Raw genomic sequence first — 18,848 nt, 5'->3', positions numbered from 1 at the left:
CGAATCTCTACATAGAGCTCACAATGTACATTTTTCCCTATCGTGGCCCCCATATTTTGTTTTTTATTTTTTTGTTTCTTCAGAAAACCCCTTAAGTCTGCAGACACACTTGCGGATTAACTGATGCAGCTTTTTTTTTTTTTCTTTTTTTTTTTCTGAATTTACTACATTAATAAGGGATATTACAAAGTTTCTTATATTATCGTGCACTAATTATGAAAAGTGGCTTCATAATTGGAGGTACACTATTAGATTTTCCTTTACTAAAACCTAAATAGAATAATTTAGAATCTATTACCACAAAACTACATTATACATTAATGTGGTCAGCTCCTCCTGCCCTATACTATGTCTGCACATTGGATCACATTTTCAAGGTGACTGTTAACTGTTGCATTAAACAGACATGTATAGAGAGAAATGTATATATTTCTCACCCTTTTTTTCAAGAATATGAACTGTTCTGACAAGTGTTATGTAGTAGATGCTCACAGTATGGGTGACTGCATTTGTTGTGCTATTTGTTGATCTATTCAGGCAGTACATCTCTGTTGCTGGGAACGCCTGCTACTCGCAGCTGTTCCATCCCTGATGTGTGTTATTTTCCACCATAGACTTCACTGGAATCTCAGTTAACATTTTTGTTGCTTTAACCATTTTAGGACTGTGTGTGTGCGCAGTTAAGGAGGACCTGTCAGCAAGTACAAAATGCTAAATGCCATACATCATTTGTTTTGGGTTATTTTGTTTTAATTTTTTTTAAATGTTGATTGTGAGCCTCATATAGAGCTCACAATGTACTTTTTTTTTTTTTTTTTTTTAAATATTCCCATCAGTATGTTTTTGTAGAATGGGAGGAAATCCACGCAAACACGGGGAGAACATAAAAAAACCCTTGCAGATGTTGTTCCTGGCGGGAATCGAACCCAGGACTCCAGCGCTGCAGTGCTAACCACTGAGCCACAGTGTTGCCCCCTTACATCATTTGATTGTCGCTGCGCCCCTGAACAATTCGACCTTTTATTTATTTTATTTAATCTGTCCACCTTTTCAAAAGATATGGTCCTTGGAAGCGTATATGTTAGGGAGTGTTAACACTAGCATTTTTTTTTTTTTTTTTTTTTTTTTTTTGGTCCAATTGTTTAGGGGTAGAGCAGCATTAAAATGATATGGTATTTTCTATGTTGTACTTTTGTATTGCTTTTGTCCTGTTAGCAGGCTGTTTCCCTTCTATCCCCTCCCCTCTGTGGAACTGACATACTCTGTTATCAGTGTTGATTCTTGCTTTTGCTGATTTTTCAATTAATAGCCCAGCCTTACTAAGAAGCCATAGAATATTCCAAAAAATGTCTGATATATTAAAGCTCCTACTGTTGATTAGGCCACTCTTATCATTTCCAATATCTCTCTAATGGATTTACTCCTTTTAATTGATGGATTAACTAAGGAATAGCCCATGCTGACCAATAAATAGCTTTTCAGATAATTGTCCTGTTATCATTGGTCCCTTGAAAAGAGACATCTACATATTAGAGCTGTAATTCCTAAAAACCCTTCTTCCAATTTTGATATGAATATCTTCAAATTAAAGCTGAGAACCTGCACTTTAAGCTCATATACTGAGTACCAAAACATACTCAAGATGGTTTTTCGTGCTTCAAGCACAGTAATGACCCTTTTGTTCCCCCTACTTCACCCTGGGAAGAGTGCTGAATGTGATTAGACCAGAGCACCTTCTTTCACATACAGTCATGGCCAAAAGTTTTGAGAATGACACAAATATTATATTTTCCCATGATCTGCTGCCCTCTGGTTTTTATGTGTTTGTCAGATGTTTTTATCACATACAGAAATAAAATTGCAATCATATTATAAGTAACAAAAGCTTATATTGACAGTTAGAATGAGTTAATGCAGCAAGTCAGTATTTGTAGTGTTGACCCTTCTTCTTCAGGACCTCTGCAATTCTCCCTGGCATGCTCTCAATCAACTTCTGGTCCAAATCCTGACAGATAGCAGTCCATTCTTGAATAATCAATGCTTGCATTTTGTCAGAATTTCTAGGTTTTTGTTTGTCCACCCGTCTCTTGATGATTGACCACAAGTTCTCAATGGGGTTAAGATCTGGGGAGTTTCCAGGCCATGGATCCAAAATCTCTGTTTTGTTCCCTGAGCCATTTAGTTATCACCTTTGCTTTATGGCAAGGTGCTCCATCATGCTGGAAAAGGCATTGTTGATCGCCAAACTGCTCTTGGACGGTTGGGAGAAGTTGATCTTGGAGGACATTCTGGTACCATTCTTTATTCATGGCTGTGTTTTTAGGCAAGACTGAGAGCTGATTCCCTTGGCGAGAAGCAACCCCACACATGAATGGTTTCAGGATGCCTTACAGTTGGCATGAGACAAGACTGGTGGTAGCGCTCACCTCGTCTTCTCAGAATAAGCTGTTTTCCAGATGTCTCAAACAATCGAAAAGGGGATTCATCAGAGAAAATGACTTTACCCCAGTCCTCAGCAGTCCACTCCCTGTACCTTTTGCAGAATATCAGTCTGTCCCTGATGTTTTTTCTGCAGAGAAGCGGCTTCTTTGCTGCCCTCCTTGAGACCAGGCCTTGCTCCAAGAGTCTCCGCCTCACAGTGCGTGCAGATGCACTCACACCTGCCTGCTGCCATTTCTGAGCAAGCTCTGCACTGCTGGTAGCCCATCCCGCAGCTGAAATACTTTTAAGAGACGGTCCTGGCGCTTGCTGGTCTTTCTTGGGCGCCGTGGAGCCTTTTTGCCAACAATGGAACCTCTCTCCTTGAAGTTCTTGATGATGTGATAGATTGTTGACTGAGGTGCAATCTTTCTAGCTGTGATACTCTTCCCTGTTAGGCCATTTTTGTGCAGTGCAATGATGACTGCACGTGTTTCTTTAGAGATAATCATGGTTAACAGAAGAGAAACAATGATGCCAAGCACCAGCCTCCTTTTAAAGTGTCCAGTGGTGTCATTCTTACTTAATCATGACAGATTGATCTCCAGCCCTGTCCTCATCAACACCCACACCTGTGTTAGTGGAGCAATCACTGAAACGATGTTAGCTGGTCCTTTTAAGGCAGGGCTGCAATGATGTTGAAATCTGTTTTGGGATAAAGTTCATTTTCTAGGCAAATATTGACGTTGCAAGTAATTGCTGTTAAGCTGATCACTCTTTATAACATTCTGGAGTATATGCAAATTGCCATTAGAACAACTGAAGCAGTAGGTTTTGTAAAAATTAATATTTGTATCATTCTCAAAACTTTTGGCCATGACTGTATTTGCTGTGCCCCCTTTATGGCTTGTGGCAAACTGAAAACAGCACTACTTATGTATTTCTTTCAACACTAGTTTACTACTTGCCACTATTTCATTAAGGCCAGATTTGTGGAGTGCACAACTTATGGTTGTCCTGTGGACGAATTCTCCAACCTGAGCTGTGAATTTCTGCAGCTCATCCAGCCTCTTGGCTGCTTCTCTGACCAGTTCTCTCCTTATTTGATCTGTCAGTTAGGTGGACGCCATGTCTTAGTAGGTTTGCAGGTGTAGAATACTTTTCCATTTTGAATGATGGATTGAACAGTGCTCCTTGGGATGCGCAAAGCTTGGAATATATTCTTATAACCTAACGCTGCTTTAATCTTCTCCATAACTGTCTGAGCTGTCTGGTGAGTTACTTGATCTTCATGATGCGGTTTGTTCACTATTGTTCTCTATCATGGCATCCAAGTGGTCTAGGGACAAGATCGTCATTCCTCAGTCCCCCTGTGATAAATTGCCATAAATAAAGAGCCCTAACATATCATTGTCAATAGTACAGTAAAAACATTATAGGCTTCAGAATACGGTGACCCCAGGGAATCTGTACATTTGCAAAAAGTTTTTTGTAAAAGGTAGTAAAAATAAATGCAAATATAGTATCTCTGTACTCATAATGACCTGTCAAACAAAGCAGCTGTGTAATTTTTAATGCAGAATGAACGCCGTAAAAACAAAATGCAAAAAATTGATAGAATTGTGTTTTCACGTTGAACCAAAAAAGTAAACAAAAGCTAAACAAAACATTACATGTACCCCAAAATGGTGGCAAATGAAAGTACAACTCTACTCGCAAAGAAAAAGCCCTCACGTAGCTATGTTGACAGTTATAAATATTGGAAGACTGAGGGAAAGTATGAAAAATGTTGTCGAGACCCTGCTTCCTTAAGGGGTTAAAGACCTGGCATCCACCTTAATAGTATGGCAGGTGTTTGGGAAGGGGATAACTAGTGATATTTTATAGCTCATACTGCTGTCTTGGCAGCATTTTGACAACCCATTTTATAAAACTGGAGGTAGACATTTGAAGTGACTTATATGCCCTTTTATGCTACAGTTCTACGTACTGGCAATACAAATGTGTACGGATTTTCCTCTAACAGCTCAGTTAGAGGGTTAAAAGTAAGAATGTTAGTCTGTTTTCTATTAAAAGCCAGTTAGAGAGGTTAGTTACCGGTAAGTATATTATAAAAATGTTCCGTAAACAACCCACGACACAAAAGCAATAAATAAATAAAATGGTTACAATTTAATTATCTTTTAATGGTCAAAAGGGGGGGAGGGGTGTCAGTGTCCCAAACTAGTGTGCTAGGGAAGATAAAGGGGATTGTTAGCTAAAATTTAAGGTTCACATACACAAAAAACCCATTGGTGGCCTCCACAGTGTATAAAGTTTCAATGGTGCCCCCTCATAATATGAGACTTTATACTGGGGGGACCCCTCAGTGTGTGGGGAGAAGCACTGACAGGGGACATCATACAGTTTTGGTTTTGTTTTTTTTGCTGATACTGTGTGTGAAGGGGTATATAACAAGTGGTGTGTTTTGTTTGGGTTTTTTTTTTTTTTTTTCCCCCTCGCTTAAACTGCTTTTTATTGTCCAAAAATACGGTATTATTGCTAAGGCATGATTCCCCTGCTACGCTTATTAAATTGCTTTTCAAATTTTGTAAGAAACTGATCTGAAAGTATTAAATGTCAATTACTGATTATTTTAATTGTTGTATTTGATTATAGGGCAAAGAAGTCTCCATCATGCAGGGGACACATTGGAGACATTGGTTCTGATTAATCCTTCAAAGATATCAGTATGTGATGAGGTATGTTGAGGTTTATGTAACGATGGGAACTAAGGCTGGGCAATTAATCGGAACTGAAAATTGGCTAAATTAATCTATGTAAGCTTGCTTACATTGATTACTGCTATTTTGCAGTCACTAACTGTATGCTATTGAATGATTGCTGATATGTGAATAAGCAAAAACTAATTCCAATGGCATGGTTTGCATTAAAAAAAAAGGGGGCATGACATGTAAAAAGAGGTGATTCTAAACTTGTTAGTTAATCATGACAGAGGTAAAATGTTTTGATTTTGGTATAGTTCAATCATTCAACCCTAACAGGACTCAATCTGTTTAACAAAACACTCAAAGGATTTTGTTTCCCTAACTTTAGACTTGTCTAAACAAATAAATATATAAAAAAGAAGAAAATGGATGGCACTGCTAGTTCTTAAAGTGTATTTTCTTGAAGGTCTTCACTTAAACAGAGAAATTTAAACCAGATTAAGGATTTTCTTTTAACATACTGTTGAAGTATTGGTGGTGCTCAGCGTTCCAAGGTGTAGGCAAAACAACGTATCTTAAGAAAAGAGTAAAGCAGGAAGGGCACTCGCCATTTGATGAAATTCTCTTAAAAATCAAGTCCTTTTATTAGGTATACTTTAAAAACAACCTTACGGGAAGGAGGAAAAAACATTATAGGCGAAGAAAAGAGGCAACAGCTGCTCTCCTTCCTGGAGGTCTGGTTTGCCAGTGTTGATGACTCCTGGAACTGAGCGGTTTCGACACTTGGAATCCCTACAATCGCTGGTGGCATCTCTGCAGTCTAGCAGATCCCTGCCATTTGACACTCACGATGCCTAGCTACACATTTTCTTAGCACTTGATCGTCAACATTTTCTTCATTTCACGATGGTTTTATGTCCTTTGTTTGTCACGCTCCCCTTCAATCTGACCTCTGTCTCCTAGTTCTTCACCATGGTGATGGTGTCCCTCATTGCGAATGGCTTGAAAAGGAATGGAAAAATTATATAAATACTTCCCTTTTTTTACATCCACTTCTGACTTTGGTGCAATAAACCACAACAAAATCTGCAATAAAATACTGTTTCCGTAATGTGGGGCCTACATCTCTTGGAGGAAAACACCACGTATCCACCCTCAGGAGTCGAATACATATATACAATTAGAGATGTATAAAATATAAACTTAACGGGAGTCTACCATTAAATTTTTTTATTTTTTTTTTTATTTTTTTTTCCTCTGACCACATCTGAATAGCCTTAACAAAGGCTATTCGTCTCCTACCTTTTGATGTGGTCTCCGCCGCGCCAGTCATCCGAAATACCGTTTTTTTTTCCCCCGGTATGCTAATGAGTGTCCAGCAGCAATGAGGGCGGGCCCCAGCACTCATACGCCGATGGTGGCGTCCCCACTTCTGCCGGAACTGGGCAATCCGTCCACGCAATTACACGCATGCTCCGCGAAGTACTTGCCAAACAGAGTGTACCGCGCATGCTCAGTAAGGTCCGTACAGCCCTCCGATGCGCAAGTGCACTCATCCAGACGTCGGAGGGCTGTACGGACCTTACTGAGCATGCGCAGTACACTCTGTTCGGCAAATACTTCGCGGAGCATACTACACATGCACGCAATTGCGGCCTCGCAAATATGGCCGCCGGCCAGCATGCACAGTCGGCTCTAACAGGTTCTCGCTGTCAGAGCCGACTGCGCATGTGTTGCCCATGACGACGAAAGAAGAGGACACAGAAGGGGAGGAGGCAGATCAGGAAGAAGATGTGGCTGGATTTCCCAGATCCGGCAGCAGTGGAGACGCCTCCATCTGCGTATGAGTGCTGGGGCCTGCCCTCATTGCTGCCGGACACTCATTAGCATACCGGGAAAAACCCGGTATTTCAGATGACCGGCGCGGCGGAGACCACATCAAAAGGTAGGAGATGAATAGCCTTTCTTAAGGCTATTCCGACGTGGTCATTAGAAAAAAACTTGTTTTAATGGTAGAATCCCTTTAAACAACTTCCAACTTCCTCTCTCACCCCAGAGCAAACTGGATGCCTCTGTATTCCATTCCACAGACTGAATGGGCTAATGCCGAGGTTAGACAGATTTCATCCATTAGTGTTCACTCCACTTCTTTTGCGCCACTTTCTCCCCATACAAATGTACATGGAAATTAATATACCCATATCTCCTCTGCACTAGCCTGTGGGGGGTGAAAATCAAAGGCACCAGGGAGTTTAGTCTGGGTGGGTGGGATCTTGTACATGCTGGGGTGGTAGGGACAAAAATAAAGGTAGATGTGGCCATGTTCAGTTTAAAAGGGGTGAGGCCACGAGATGAGCAGGTCACAGGGTCAACAGACGGACTATTATGTTGCAGAATCTGAAGATGCAGCGAGCTGATCACTTATTACAAGGGACGCTGGCTCTAACATCTTAATTACTGGACAACCTCTTTTAAAGAGGACCTTTCATGTCCTCGGGCACATAAGGTTTTATATACCAGTAGAAAGCATACAGTCCACTGAATTCAACGCAGCTTTTCAGTTTTGGGCCCCAGGAGAAGAGATCTGTGCAATTGCAGATAGCTCTTCACAGTACTGTGGGTAGCGCTATACTGTCAGAGGAGGTGTTCCATACGGCCCAGCCGTGACGCTGAGCAATGACCAGCCTGACAAGTCGTCCATAACTAATACTAGGGTTCCTAGTACTTTTATTGATAGTGTTTGTGTATTTGATGCAACTGTTTTGGCTCAAAGGATCTGGACACTGGTAAACTCTTGGGTCAATAAATGGCCTTATTAGTCTCATAGGGGTATTACATCACACCTCTGTCTGACGAGAGCAAACGTACAGTATGTTGTCTAATAGGCGAAAGGAATTACATGGGTAATAGAAGTCCTCCTGGGATTAGATGCAGTTTATGCAGGGAATGGAGTAATTTTATTCTCTATGTAGCAACCCCCGCCCCCCCCCCCCCAAATATTTTCAGATTTACTAGGGTTTGACAGGGTTTATGCGGATCTCCATTCCTGACAGTGTCTTTAACAACTAACCGCTCTGGATCTGTTAGGGCTCTCCTCTTTAACCCCTTAGCGACCCTTGACGTAACTGTACGTCATGGGTCGCATGGGGATGTATGGAGCGAGCTCACACGCTGAGCTCGCTCCATACAGGGCAGATGCCGGCTGTATCATACAGCCAGGACCTGCCAATAACAGCAGCGGTCGGTGCCCGAGCAGATCGCTGCTGTTAACCCTTTACACACTGCGGTCAAACGTGACCGCAGTGTGTAAACGGCGCCGGCGGCATGGGCGCCGCCATGTTTCGCCGATCGCCGCCCTCCTGAACGTCACATGAGGGCGGTGATCGGTTGCTATGACAGCCGGAAGCCTATTGAAGGCTTCCAGGCTTGTCTCTGCACGAGATCTATTAGACGATGCCAGAGGCATCGTCTAATAGAAGTGCTGGGATTCTGCTATTCACTGCAGTACTGTAGTATTGCAGTGAATAGTATGAGCGATCAGACCCCCTAGGTTTCAAGGTACCTAAGGGGTCTGATCATAAATGTAACAGAAGAAAAAAAAAAAGTTTTTAAAAGTATTAAAAAAATAAAAAATATATAAAAGTTCAAATCACCCCCTTTCCCTAGATTACCTATAAAAGTAATTAAAGAACATTAAACATACATATATTAGGTATCCCTGCGCTCCAAAATGCCCGAACTATTAGAATATTAAAACATTTATCCCGTACTGCGAACGGCGTAGCGGCAAAAAAAATAAAAACAGCCAAAAAGCGTTTTTTTCAACACTTTGCCGCCTATAAAAAAAAATTTAATAAAAAGTGATCAAACCATCAGATCTTTCCCCAAATGGTATCAATAGAAACGTCATCTTGTCCCGCATAAAAAGACACCACAACCAGCTCCATACATGGAAATATGAAAAAGTTACAGGTGTTAGAACATGATGACACAAATTTTTTTTTCTATTTTGCAAAGTTTATCGTTTTTTTTTAAAAGTATCAAAACATTTCAAATACTATATAAATTTGGTATCACCGCGTTCATACTGACACGTAGAACACAGGTAACATGTCATTTGTACCAAACAGTGAATGCTGTAAAAATTAAACCCATAAGAAAATGGCGCAAATGCATTTTTTCTCCAATTGCGCCTCATTCTGAATTTTTTTCCAGCTTCCCAGTACATTGCACAGCATATTGAATGGTGCCATTACAAAGTACAATTTGTCCCGCAAACAATAAGCCATCATGTGACTCTGTGAACTGAAAAATGAAAAAGTTATGGCTCTTGAAATGTGAGGAGGGAAAAACGAAAATGCGAAACCAAAAAATGGCCTGGTCCTTAAGGGGTTAAAATGAATCTAAGATCCTTTTTAATAGTCCTTATAATTCCTGAGATGTCACCATTAGTATCAAGGATGTGTTGCATATGTCCTTGATACATCCTTTGCTACTGTGTAATCCTGTCAGTACAGGGACTTATGTCCATGACAGGAAAAGGGTTAAACCCCACATGCTTTGCAACAAGCCCCACCTACCTACTTGTTAAAGCACAGAAACTGTTAGAAATTGTGCAAAACCGCATAATAAATTAGGTGTAAAGCATGTACATTATCTTTTACTGCAAATTCTGTCAACAATTTGGTGTGTATTTACTAGTGTATCTGTTCCATAGTGTTTGACACTTCTTTGCATACTCAAACAAAAATGGCCAACTAATTTTGTGTAACTTGTTTTTATTTATTTTATTTTTTTTCCCATCTTTAGATCCGCAAGTTGATCTGCCATCCCTCACAACATAAGCTATTGATATTTACTGGTCCCTTTCTTGAACATACTGGGGAAATGGTCCTGCAAGGTGGAGGAGGTTTTTCAATTGATGACTTTATTCATATTTTTACAGACAAAGAGGTAATGGTCAAGAATATTAGAAGGGACAGGATATTTTAACTTTTGCCAGTTGCTAAAAGCTCACACATGTCATACATATAGATATAATATTTTTTTTGTTTTTGCATTTCTTCAGATTGGTGAAACCTTAGGCTCATCTGATCCTACAGCTCGTGTGTGTTTGACAGTTTCTTGCCCAGATAATTGGGATTTATCACAGATTGACAAATGCAGCCTACAAGATTTTATTGGATTGCAGTTCAACAAGGATCAAATCTTTCCAGAGACTGAGGGTCTACTAGAGTTGGAGGAGTATCTCTCGGAGTCCCTAGAACCCCCTTCTCCATTTGAACTGCTGGAATCCCCCACAACTGTTGGTTTCTTGAAATTATCTAAACCGTGCTGCTATGTTTTTCCAGGGGGTAGAGGAGACTCTGCTTTCTTTGCTATAAATGGGTTTAACATGTTAGTGAATGGTGGCTCTGATGTTAGATCTCCATTTTGGAAATTAATACGACATTTGGATAGGGTGGACTCAATCCTTCTTACTCACATGGGTCTAGACAATCTGCCTGGCATTAATAGCTTGCTACAAAGGAAGATAGCCGAGACAGAAGAGGATATTTCTCAAGTACCACAACCTAACAATGAATGGTTAAAGAATTTACTATCGCCAGAGCTTGGTGTTGTATTTATGAACACTGCTGAAAAGTTGATTGCTGAAGAAAATCCTAGTCTGGTTAGGGTTCGAGAAGAGGCTTTGCTCACAATGCAATGTTTACAGAAACTAAGTATTCATCCAGAGCCATTGCACAGAAGTGAGAAAGCTGTGAACCCAGTTATACTGTTTCAGAAGATGGGTGTTGGCAAGTTAGAAATGTACATCCTGAACCCAGTAAAGGGCAGCAAAGATGCTGAAGCCTTCAAAAAGTGGCTTGGAGACAAGGAGCATAATACGTCTGATTTACCTATAACTTCTTTGACTTCAGCCTGTGTTTTACTTGTCTGGCACCCTTCTGCACCTTCTGAGAGGATTGTTAGGGTACTGTTTCCAGGTTGCACGCCTCAGAACAAAATTTTTGAAGGACTTGAAAAATTGAAACATCTAGACTTTCTGAAAGACCCAGTTATAACTCGGAAAGATCTGGATTTGATGAGAAGCAGTAACCTAGATAGGATTGGTGCAAAACCAAGTCGTACTGAGAGCAAAGAGAGTCTGGGGTCTGGATCAGGACGACTAAGTGTTGAACCAAAATTTGGTTCAGGAAAAGAGAAGCCCTTTAAAGTACAAAAGAAAGATCTACGGCCAGATGTAAAAGACAGATCTAAAAATCTTGTGGAAACTAGCAAGGAATGTGGAACAGAGGGTGAGAAACAAAAAGAGGGCAAGGGTAAAACAGAAACTACGACAGAAAAAACAAAGCTGGATTCAAGACTGAAAACCGTGAAAGAAAAAGCTTTGCTAAAGAAAGAGCAAACAAAGGATGAGAAGAAGTCTTTGAAAAAAGATGAAATTCAAGCAGATAAAAAAAAAGAAGTAGCCAAACCAGAATCTAAAAAAGATCTGCGTCATCTTAATGATGGAAAAATCGACACTCCAAGGAGAGAATTAAAAGAAAGCAAAGTAGAGGAAGGAAAAATCTCACGAATGGCGGTAAAAGATGTAAAGAAGGCATTAGTTACACCTGCTGATTCCAGAAGGCCAGTTTCTAAAGTAGGATCACTGAAAAAGGATCTAGGAGCAATAAAAAAAGACATGGTTGCAGGTGGCAAGAATGTAGTTAAGGGCAAAACCCTGAAAAAGGAGCAAGTTAAGGAAACTAAAACTCAGCCAGCTGAGAAGGATGTAGCTGCAATGAGCAGCACCCCAGTTTCTTGTGAAGTTATTAGGTCTCAAAATACTAGTAAAGTAAATGAGCCTCCATGTGCAGTGTCTGACAGCAATGCCCACCCTGAAAATGGACTTGGGAAAAGTACAGAGAATGGTCCAAGTGCTGTTGAACCAGAGAGCCCAAACGGATTCCGTTACATGGAGACCAGTCCCTTAAAGTGCCTAACATCTATTTCTCCATTAGCTAAAACACCCAGAAGTGAAATTAGTGTGAATTTTGATCTTACACCAACAAACCTAGAGATCCAAGAAAAAAACAAATGCAGCCATCATGGGCAAGACTGGTTGGATGATCCTTGTGGAAGCTCTGAAGAAAAGACTTTGGAAATGACCTCACCTGTCAGTTCAGAGCACCATTCACCAGCAGTTGCACAACACAGTAGTGAGCAGGTCCTTTCCTCTGGGGATGGAAAAAATCTCAATTCTTTTAAAGCTCCTCCAAAATCTTCTCAAGAGAACTCTAATTCCTCACAAGGAAAGCAAACTAGTTGCTTATCTTTGAGTCCATTTCGGGAGGACCTACCTGATGTTTCTCCTACAATTACCACTCCTTCTTTGCCTGCTGAAGTGGGCTCTCCTCATTCCACAGAAGTAGATGAATCGCTATCCATTTCTTCCTTTGAGCAGACGCTCCCTCCAGTTAGTGAGTCTCCTAGAGATGTCTCACCAGATATTCATGCTGCTAGTAGGGTAGGCCTGAGCTTGCCAGTGCGCCCTTCCCACTCCAATGAACATGAAGGACAGTCTGAAAGGTCAGCTTCTCCCCATGATGTTGATTTGTGCTTGGTTTCACCATGTGAGTTTGAGCATCATAAATCAGATGCTATAGCAAGTCCACGAGACAGTGACAGTGATCCTTCACAGGAACTACCTAAGCCTCAATGTTCCCCTGGAAAAAAATTTCCTAATGGACCTGAAACGCCACCTACTTCAGTAAGTGAGTCTTTGCCAACAATCTCTGATTCTGGGCCTGAGGAAGGTTCATCAATTGCCATTGATGGAGCATCTGATTCTGAGGGTGATAATACACCAAGACTTTTGGATCCTTTCCCTCCACCCTTGAAGGATCCACCTCCCACACCACCTCAACCTGGAACCTGCATGGTTGACCCTGAGGCCCTGCCTACAGATGTAGCTGACAAAAAAAGTCAAAGCCATTCATCCCCTTCAACCTTGCGTAATAACACCAGCAAAATAGCAGGCCCATCTGGAAAAGTAAGGGGAGTTGGAGAAAAAAATAGCAAGGCTTCTGTGGTAAGAGCTGATATGTCTGAGAGGACCCGCACAGGAGTGGAAGCCAAACAGTCTGTTGCAAGATACAGTATTGGGAATACAATCAGATCCACTTCTGCAGGAAACCGTATAACTTCAGCAGGTAGGTAATGTTAGTAGAACAATATACCAGTGAGAACCGAGCAAGAGAGGGTTGTATTACTAAAACATGTTTTCAGCCTTCCTTCCTGGGAAAAACTCTCATCCGAACAGATTAAAATGTGAGCATGAATAAGTTTTTAGGAGTTGGCAAGCGGCTGCTCAGATGGCCTGTTTGAATAAAGGAATATAGCAGATTAAACCAAAAGAAGGCAGCAGAAGATAAAGCAAGCATAATTTGTAATAAAATCTTATCTGAAAAGTGTTCTGGCCAATTAAAGATGCAAGAATTTTTAAAAAAAATGACCACGAAGTGCATAGCTTTTTAAAGGGATTAATCGCTTTATGTTTATATAATGGGCAATGACAATGTGTTATAACATTCTGATACGTTACCATTGTGATCACTTATATATGTTGTTACATTCACATTTGGTGAGAGAGGTTTATTGTTGAAAACTTTACAACTTGAAAGCAGGCTCTTGTCCTGTTGGTGCTGCCTCTAGTCAAGATGAGATAGTGTTGGCCAAAAGTATTGGCACCCCTGCAATTCTGTCAGATAATACTCCTTTTCTTCCAGAAAATGATTGAAATCACATTCTTTGGTATTATCTTCATTTAATTTGTCTTCAATGGAAAACCACAAAAAGAATTGTCAAAGCCAAATTGGATATAATTCCACACCAAACATAAAAAGGGGGTGGACAAAAGTATTGGCACTGTTTGAAAAATCATGTGCTGCTTCTCTAATTTGTGTAATTAACAGCACCTGTTACTTACCTGAGGCACCTAACAGGTGGTGGCAATAACTAAATCACACTTGCAGCCAGTTGAAATGGATTAAAGCTGACTCAACTTCTGTCCTGTTTCCTTGTTTGTACCACATTGAGCATGGAGAAAAGAAAGAAGACCAAAGGACTGTCTGAGGACTTGAAGTAAAATTGTGAGGAAGCATGCGCAATCTCAACGCTACAAGTCCATCTTCAAAGACCTGAATGTTCCCGTGTCTACCGTGCGCAGAGTCATCAAGAAGTTTAAAGCCCATGGCATTGTGGCTAACCTCCCTAGATGTGGACGGAAAAGAAAAAATTGACGAGGGATTTCAACGCAAGATTGTGCGGATGGTGGATAAAGAACCTCAACTAACATCCAAACAAGTTCAATCTGCCCTGCAGTCCGAGGGTCAGCCCGTGTCAACCCGTACTATCCGTTGGCGTCTGAATGAAAAAGGACTGTATGGTAGGATACCCAGGAAGACCCCACTTCTTACCCAGAGACCTAAAAAAAAGCCAGGCTGGAGTTTGCCAAAACTTACCTGAGAAAGCCAAAAAAAGTTTTGGAAGAATGTTCTCTGGTCAGACGAGACAAAAGTAGAGCTTTTTGGGAAAAGGCATCAACATAGAGTTTACAGGGGAAAAAAAAAGAGGCCTTCAAAGAAAAGAACACGGTCCCTACAGTCAAACATGGCGGAGGTTCCCTGATGTTTTGGGGTTACTTTGCTGCCTCTGGCACTGGACTGCTTGACCGTGTGCATGGCATTATGAAGTCTGAAGACTACCAACAAACTTTGCAGCATAATGTAGGGCCCAGTGTGAGAAAGCTGGGTCTCCCTCAGAGGTCATGGGTCTTCCAGCAGGACAATGACCCAAAACACACTTCAAAAAGCACTAGAAAATGGTTTGAGAGAAAGCACTGGAGACTTCTAAAGTGGCCAGCAATGAATCCAGACCTGAATCCCATAGAACACCTGTAGAGAGATCTCAAAATGGCAGTTTGGAGAAGGCACCCTTCAAATCTCAGGGACCTGGAGCAGTTTGCCAAAGAAGAATGGTCTAAAATTCCAGCAGAGCATTGTAAGAAACTCATTGATGGTTACTGGAAGCGGTTGTTTGCAGTTATTTTGTCTAAAGGTTGTGCTATCAAGTATTAGGCTGAGGGTGCCAGTACTTTCGTTCGGCCCATTTTTGGAGTTTTGTGTAAAACGATCAATGATATTTATTTATTTTTCATTCTCTTTTGTGTTTTTTCATTGTAAGCAAAATAAATGAAGATATTAATACCAAAGAGTTTGTGCTTGCAATTATTTTCTGGAAGAAAATGATTATCTGACAGAATTGCAGGGGTGCCAATACTTTTGGCCAACACTGTATGGTTGGGCATAGAGGCATACAGGTTCTGCATGGTATCCTATGGCACATTTGCGCACTGATGTTGCAGCTGAGCTAGCTAACAGGACAATGCAAAGAGCTTAGGCACGCAGGTCATAATTCATTGTGTCATAACCATCCACGTACCAAAATATGGCCAGTGACATTGAGGATCTGGATTTTAAATGGTAATAACCATCTCAAATTATGACTTTATCTTCATGTTTGACATGCCTTGACTTCATTTAGCAAGCAAATCATGCCTATTTTAGGTACTCGCCAGAGCGTTGGCATATACTCCAAATAAGTCCTAGCACTCTTGATTTGGTACATGTAATTAGCCAACGCCTGTCACAGATGGGAGACTTGGAAAAGCGACCTGTTAGGGATCCTTCAAAAAGCATGATGAATAGGACTCCTTGGTTAAATAACTGGACGGGCAATCATTCTATACTATTCTGCTGATCTCCATAGTCTTTTGACTTTATTCCCTTTTTATGTATATTCTTGTATTGGCCTTATTACAGCCTTTTTCTGTAAGCATTGTACTTTTTGTGTATATAAAAACCTAACATTTTATAAAATTGTCCTGAGCTGTAGAACATCCTCACAGCCATGAAGACAGAAAATACAGTTTGTTTCCTTTTTTGTTTATTGTTTATATAGCACCATTAATTCCATGGTGCTTTACATTTGGGGGTTACATACAGTACACAGAATATACAGGTAGATATAATACTAACAATGACTGACTGGCACGGTGGGGTAGAGGGTCCTGCCCGCGAGGGCTTACATCTATGAGGGAAGGGGGTTAGAGACAGAAGGAGAGGGGGATACTGTACAGATGGCAGTGAGGTGATAGTGTTATTGGAGGTTGTAGGCCTTCCTGAATAGGTGAGTCTTCAGGGCCTTCTTGAAGCTTGTGATTGTGGGGGTCAGTCTTATGTGTCGTGGTAAGGAGTTCCAGAGTATGGGGGATGCATGGGAGAAATCTTGGAGACGGTTGTGTGAGGAGCGGATGAGAGCGGAGTAGGAGGTCATTGGCGGATCTGAGGTTACTTGTGGGCAGGTAGCGGGAGATTAGCTTGGAGATAGATGGAGGGGACAGGTTGTGGATGGCTTTGTATGTTAGCGTTAGTAACTTGAATTCAATTCGCTGGGCTATGGGTAGCCAGTGGAGGGACTGGCAGAGGGGAGCAGCTGATGAAGATGGGGGGGGTGGAAGAGGTGAATTAAACGAGCAGTACAGTTTAAGGTGGACTGGAGGGGGGTGAGGGTGTTAGCTGGGAGTCCATGGAGAAGGGTATTGCAGTAGTCTAAGCGGGAGATTATGAGGGCCTGGACGAGCATCTTAGTAGTTTCAGGGGTGAGAAAGGAGCGGATTCGGTGGATGTTTTTGAGTTGAAGGCGGCAGGAAGTGTTGAGGGTTTGAATGTGTGACTTGAAGGATAGGTCGGAGTCCAGGGTTACCCCAAGGCATCGGGCTTGTGAGACAGGGGTAATAGTGGTTCCGTTAACTTTGATAGATGGGTCAGGTGGTGGGGCCATACAGGATGGGCTGAAAATGATACTCTGTTTTCTCCATGTTGAGTTTGAGAAAGCGGGAGGAGAGGAAGGAGGCTACAGCTGCTAAACAGTCTGGAACTCTGGTCAGCAGGGAGGTAATATCTGGTCCAGACATGCATATTTGGGTGTCCTCGGCATAGCAGTGGTATTGAAAACAATGAGATTTTAGGAGTTGTCCCAGGCCGAGGGTGTAGATGGAGAACAGGAGGGGTCCTAGGACGGAGCCTTGGGGGACACCTACAGAGAGAGGGAGAGGTGAGGAGGTGGTGTGCGAGTGGGAGACGCTGAATGTGAGGTATGAGTAGATCCAGGAAAGGCAAATACAGACCCGACAGGGTGCCGGGTCTGTATTCGCATTGTGAAGGCTAGACTGGTCTATGAGTGTGCACGCAGGGCCGGCGGCATCTCGCCGCTTGGCTTTGCATATGTGACCCCGGAGCGGAATAACAGCATCGCTTCTGCCGCTGCTGTCTTCATGCAGGGCAGAAGCATAGCGATGTTGCTGGCTTCACCTGTGCCGGCGTCTGCGCCGGGGAGTGTTAGATGCCGGCACAGGTGAAGCCAGCAACATCGCTATGCTTCTGCCCTGCATGAAGCCAGCAGTGGCAGAAGCGATGCTGTTATTCCGCTCCTCCGTTGCAGATATGAGTGTGGTGAAGTAGACCTGCTTTGTGGGGGTGAGTGCTTCAGTGTGTAGGACCAAAGGACACAGGTGAGTGTTCTGGGTATATCTGTCTCTGTTTACCGTAAGTAACCGGCTATGGCAGCTGTTTTGGTGAACAGATGTTAGGGCCTCTTCACTTTTTTTTGTAGCCTAATGTGATAGTTAAAGTGGAATTCTGATTCCACACACTGTTATATGTGCTTGTGTAGTGAAGGTGTGTTTGGATATTTAAAAGTAACATGGTTCCAAGGTGGTTCCATGGTTCCAACATGGTTCCAAGTACCTAGTTCCTATACCACCTAACAGCTAGGCAGACAGTTCATCAAAATGACCATCTTGAGAAAGATGTCTTGTATCGTAGCCAGGTAGCAGTCAATGATCTCGCAGAAAAAGCTACAGTACCCAAAAGTAGTCTTTTTCATATGGCATCAACAGAAGTGCTTTAACCCCTCCTTGTGGCAAGACCCAGTATCTGATAAGACCACGTGTGTGTGTATGTATGTGTGTGTGTGTGTGTATGTGTATATATATATATATATATATATATATATATATATATATATATATATATATATATATATATATATATTCATTAAATCTATAAATCTATTTTTGCATTGCCATTTACTGAAAGGCATAACCTTTTTATTTTTCAATAGACAGAGCTGGTTGAGGGCTTTTTTTTTTTTTTTTTTTTTTTTTTTTATTATGATTGCCGTTTGGGTTAAATGTGTTAATTTTATTGTTCAGGTTATTACGGACGCAGCGATAGCAAATATGTAATTTTGTTTTTGTTTTTTGTTTTTTTTTTTTTTCTTTATTTTACATAATCATTTTATATGGGAAAATGGGATTTTGGGGGCTTTATTTCTAATTTATTTTAAACTTATTTAAACTTATTTTTACTTTTTTATAACTTTTTTTTTTTTCTGTCCCCATGATTACTGCTTAACTACATGTACGCTGCAATACACGTGTATTGCAGTGCACAGGAAGCTCTCAGCCCCGTGCACACGCACTGGGCTGACAGCTTCCTTTTTGGCAGAATCAACCAGGTATGTGGAGGGGACGGCATGGGGCAGACCCAGGGTCACTGATCAGACCTCAGGCTGTCAATTACCAACACCGGCACCCCCTGAAACCGTTGCGGG

At 41.5% G+C, this 18,848-nt stretch overlaps 1 protein-coding gene across 1 annotated transcript in view; it reads left to right on the top strand.

Moving 5' to 3' along the window:
* Positions 1 to 18,848, top strand: part of MAP1S (microtubule associated protein 1S) — a 49,321-nt gene that overhangs the window by 18,837 nt on the left and 11,636 nt on the right. The window contains exons 3-5 of the mRNA XM_075281076.1: positions 5,077 to 5,159; positions 9,936 to 10,079; positions 10,195 to 13,324. Coding sequence (XP_075137177.1) covers positions 5,077 to 5,159; positions 9,936 to 10,079; positions 10,195 to 13,324 — 3,357 coding nt within the window. The remainder of the gene's footprint in view (positions 1 to 5,076; positions 5,160 to 9,935; positions 10,080 to 10,194; positions 13,325 to 18,848) is intronic.

The sequence above is a fragment of the Leptodactylus fuscus genome, chromosome 1 (genome assembly GCF_031893055.1).
Source record: "Leptodactylus fuscus isolate aLepFus1 chromosome 1, aLepFus1.hap2, whole genome shotgun sequence".
In the NCBI taxonomy this organism is placed as follows: Eukaryota; Metazoa; Chordata; class Amphibia; order Anura; family Leptodactylidae; genus Leptodactylus; species Leptodactylus fuscus.
Note: the sequence above shows the minus strand (reverse complement) of the source record. Positions and strands in the feature narration are given on the sequence as shown.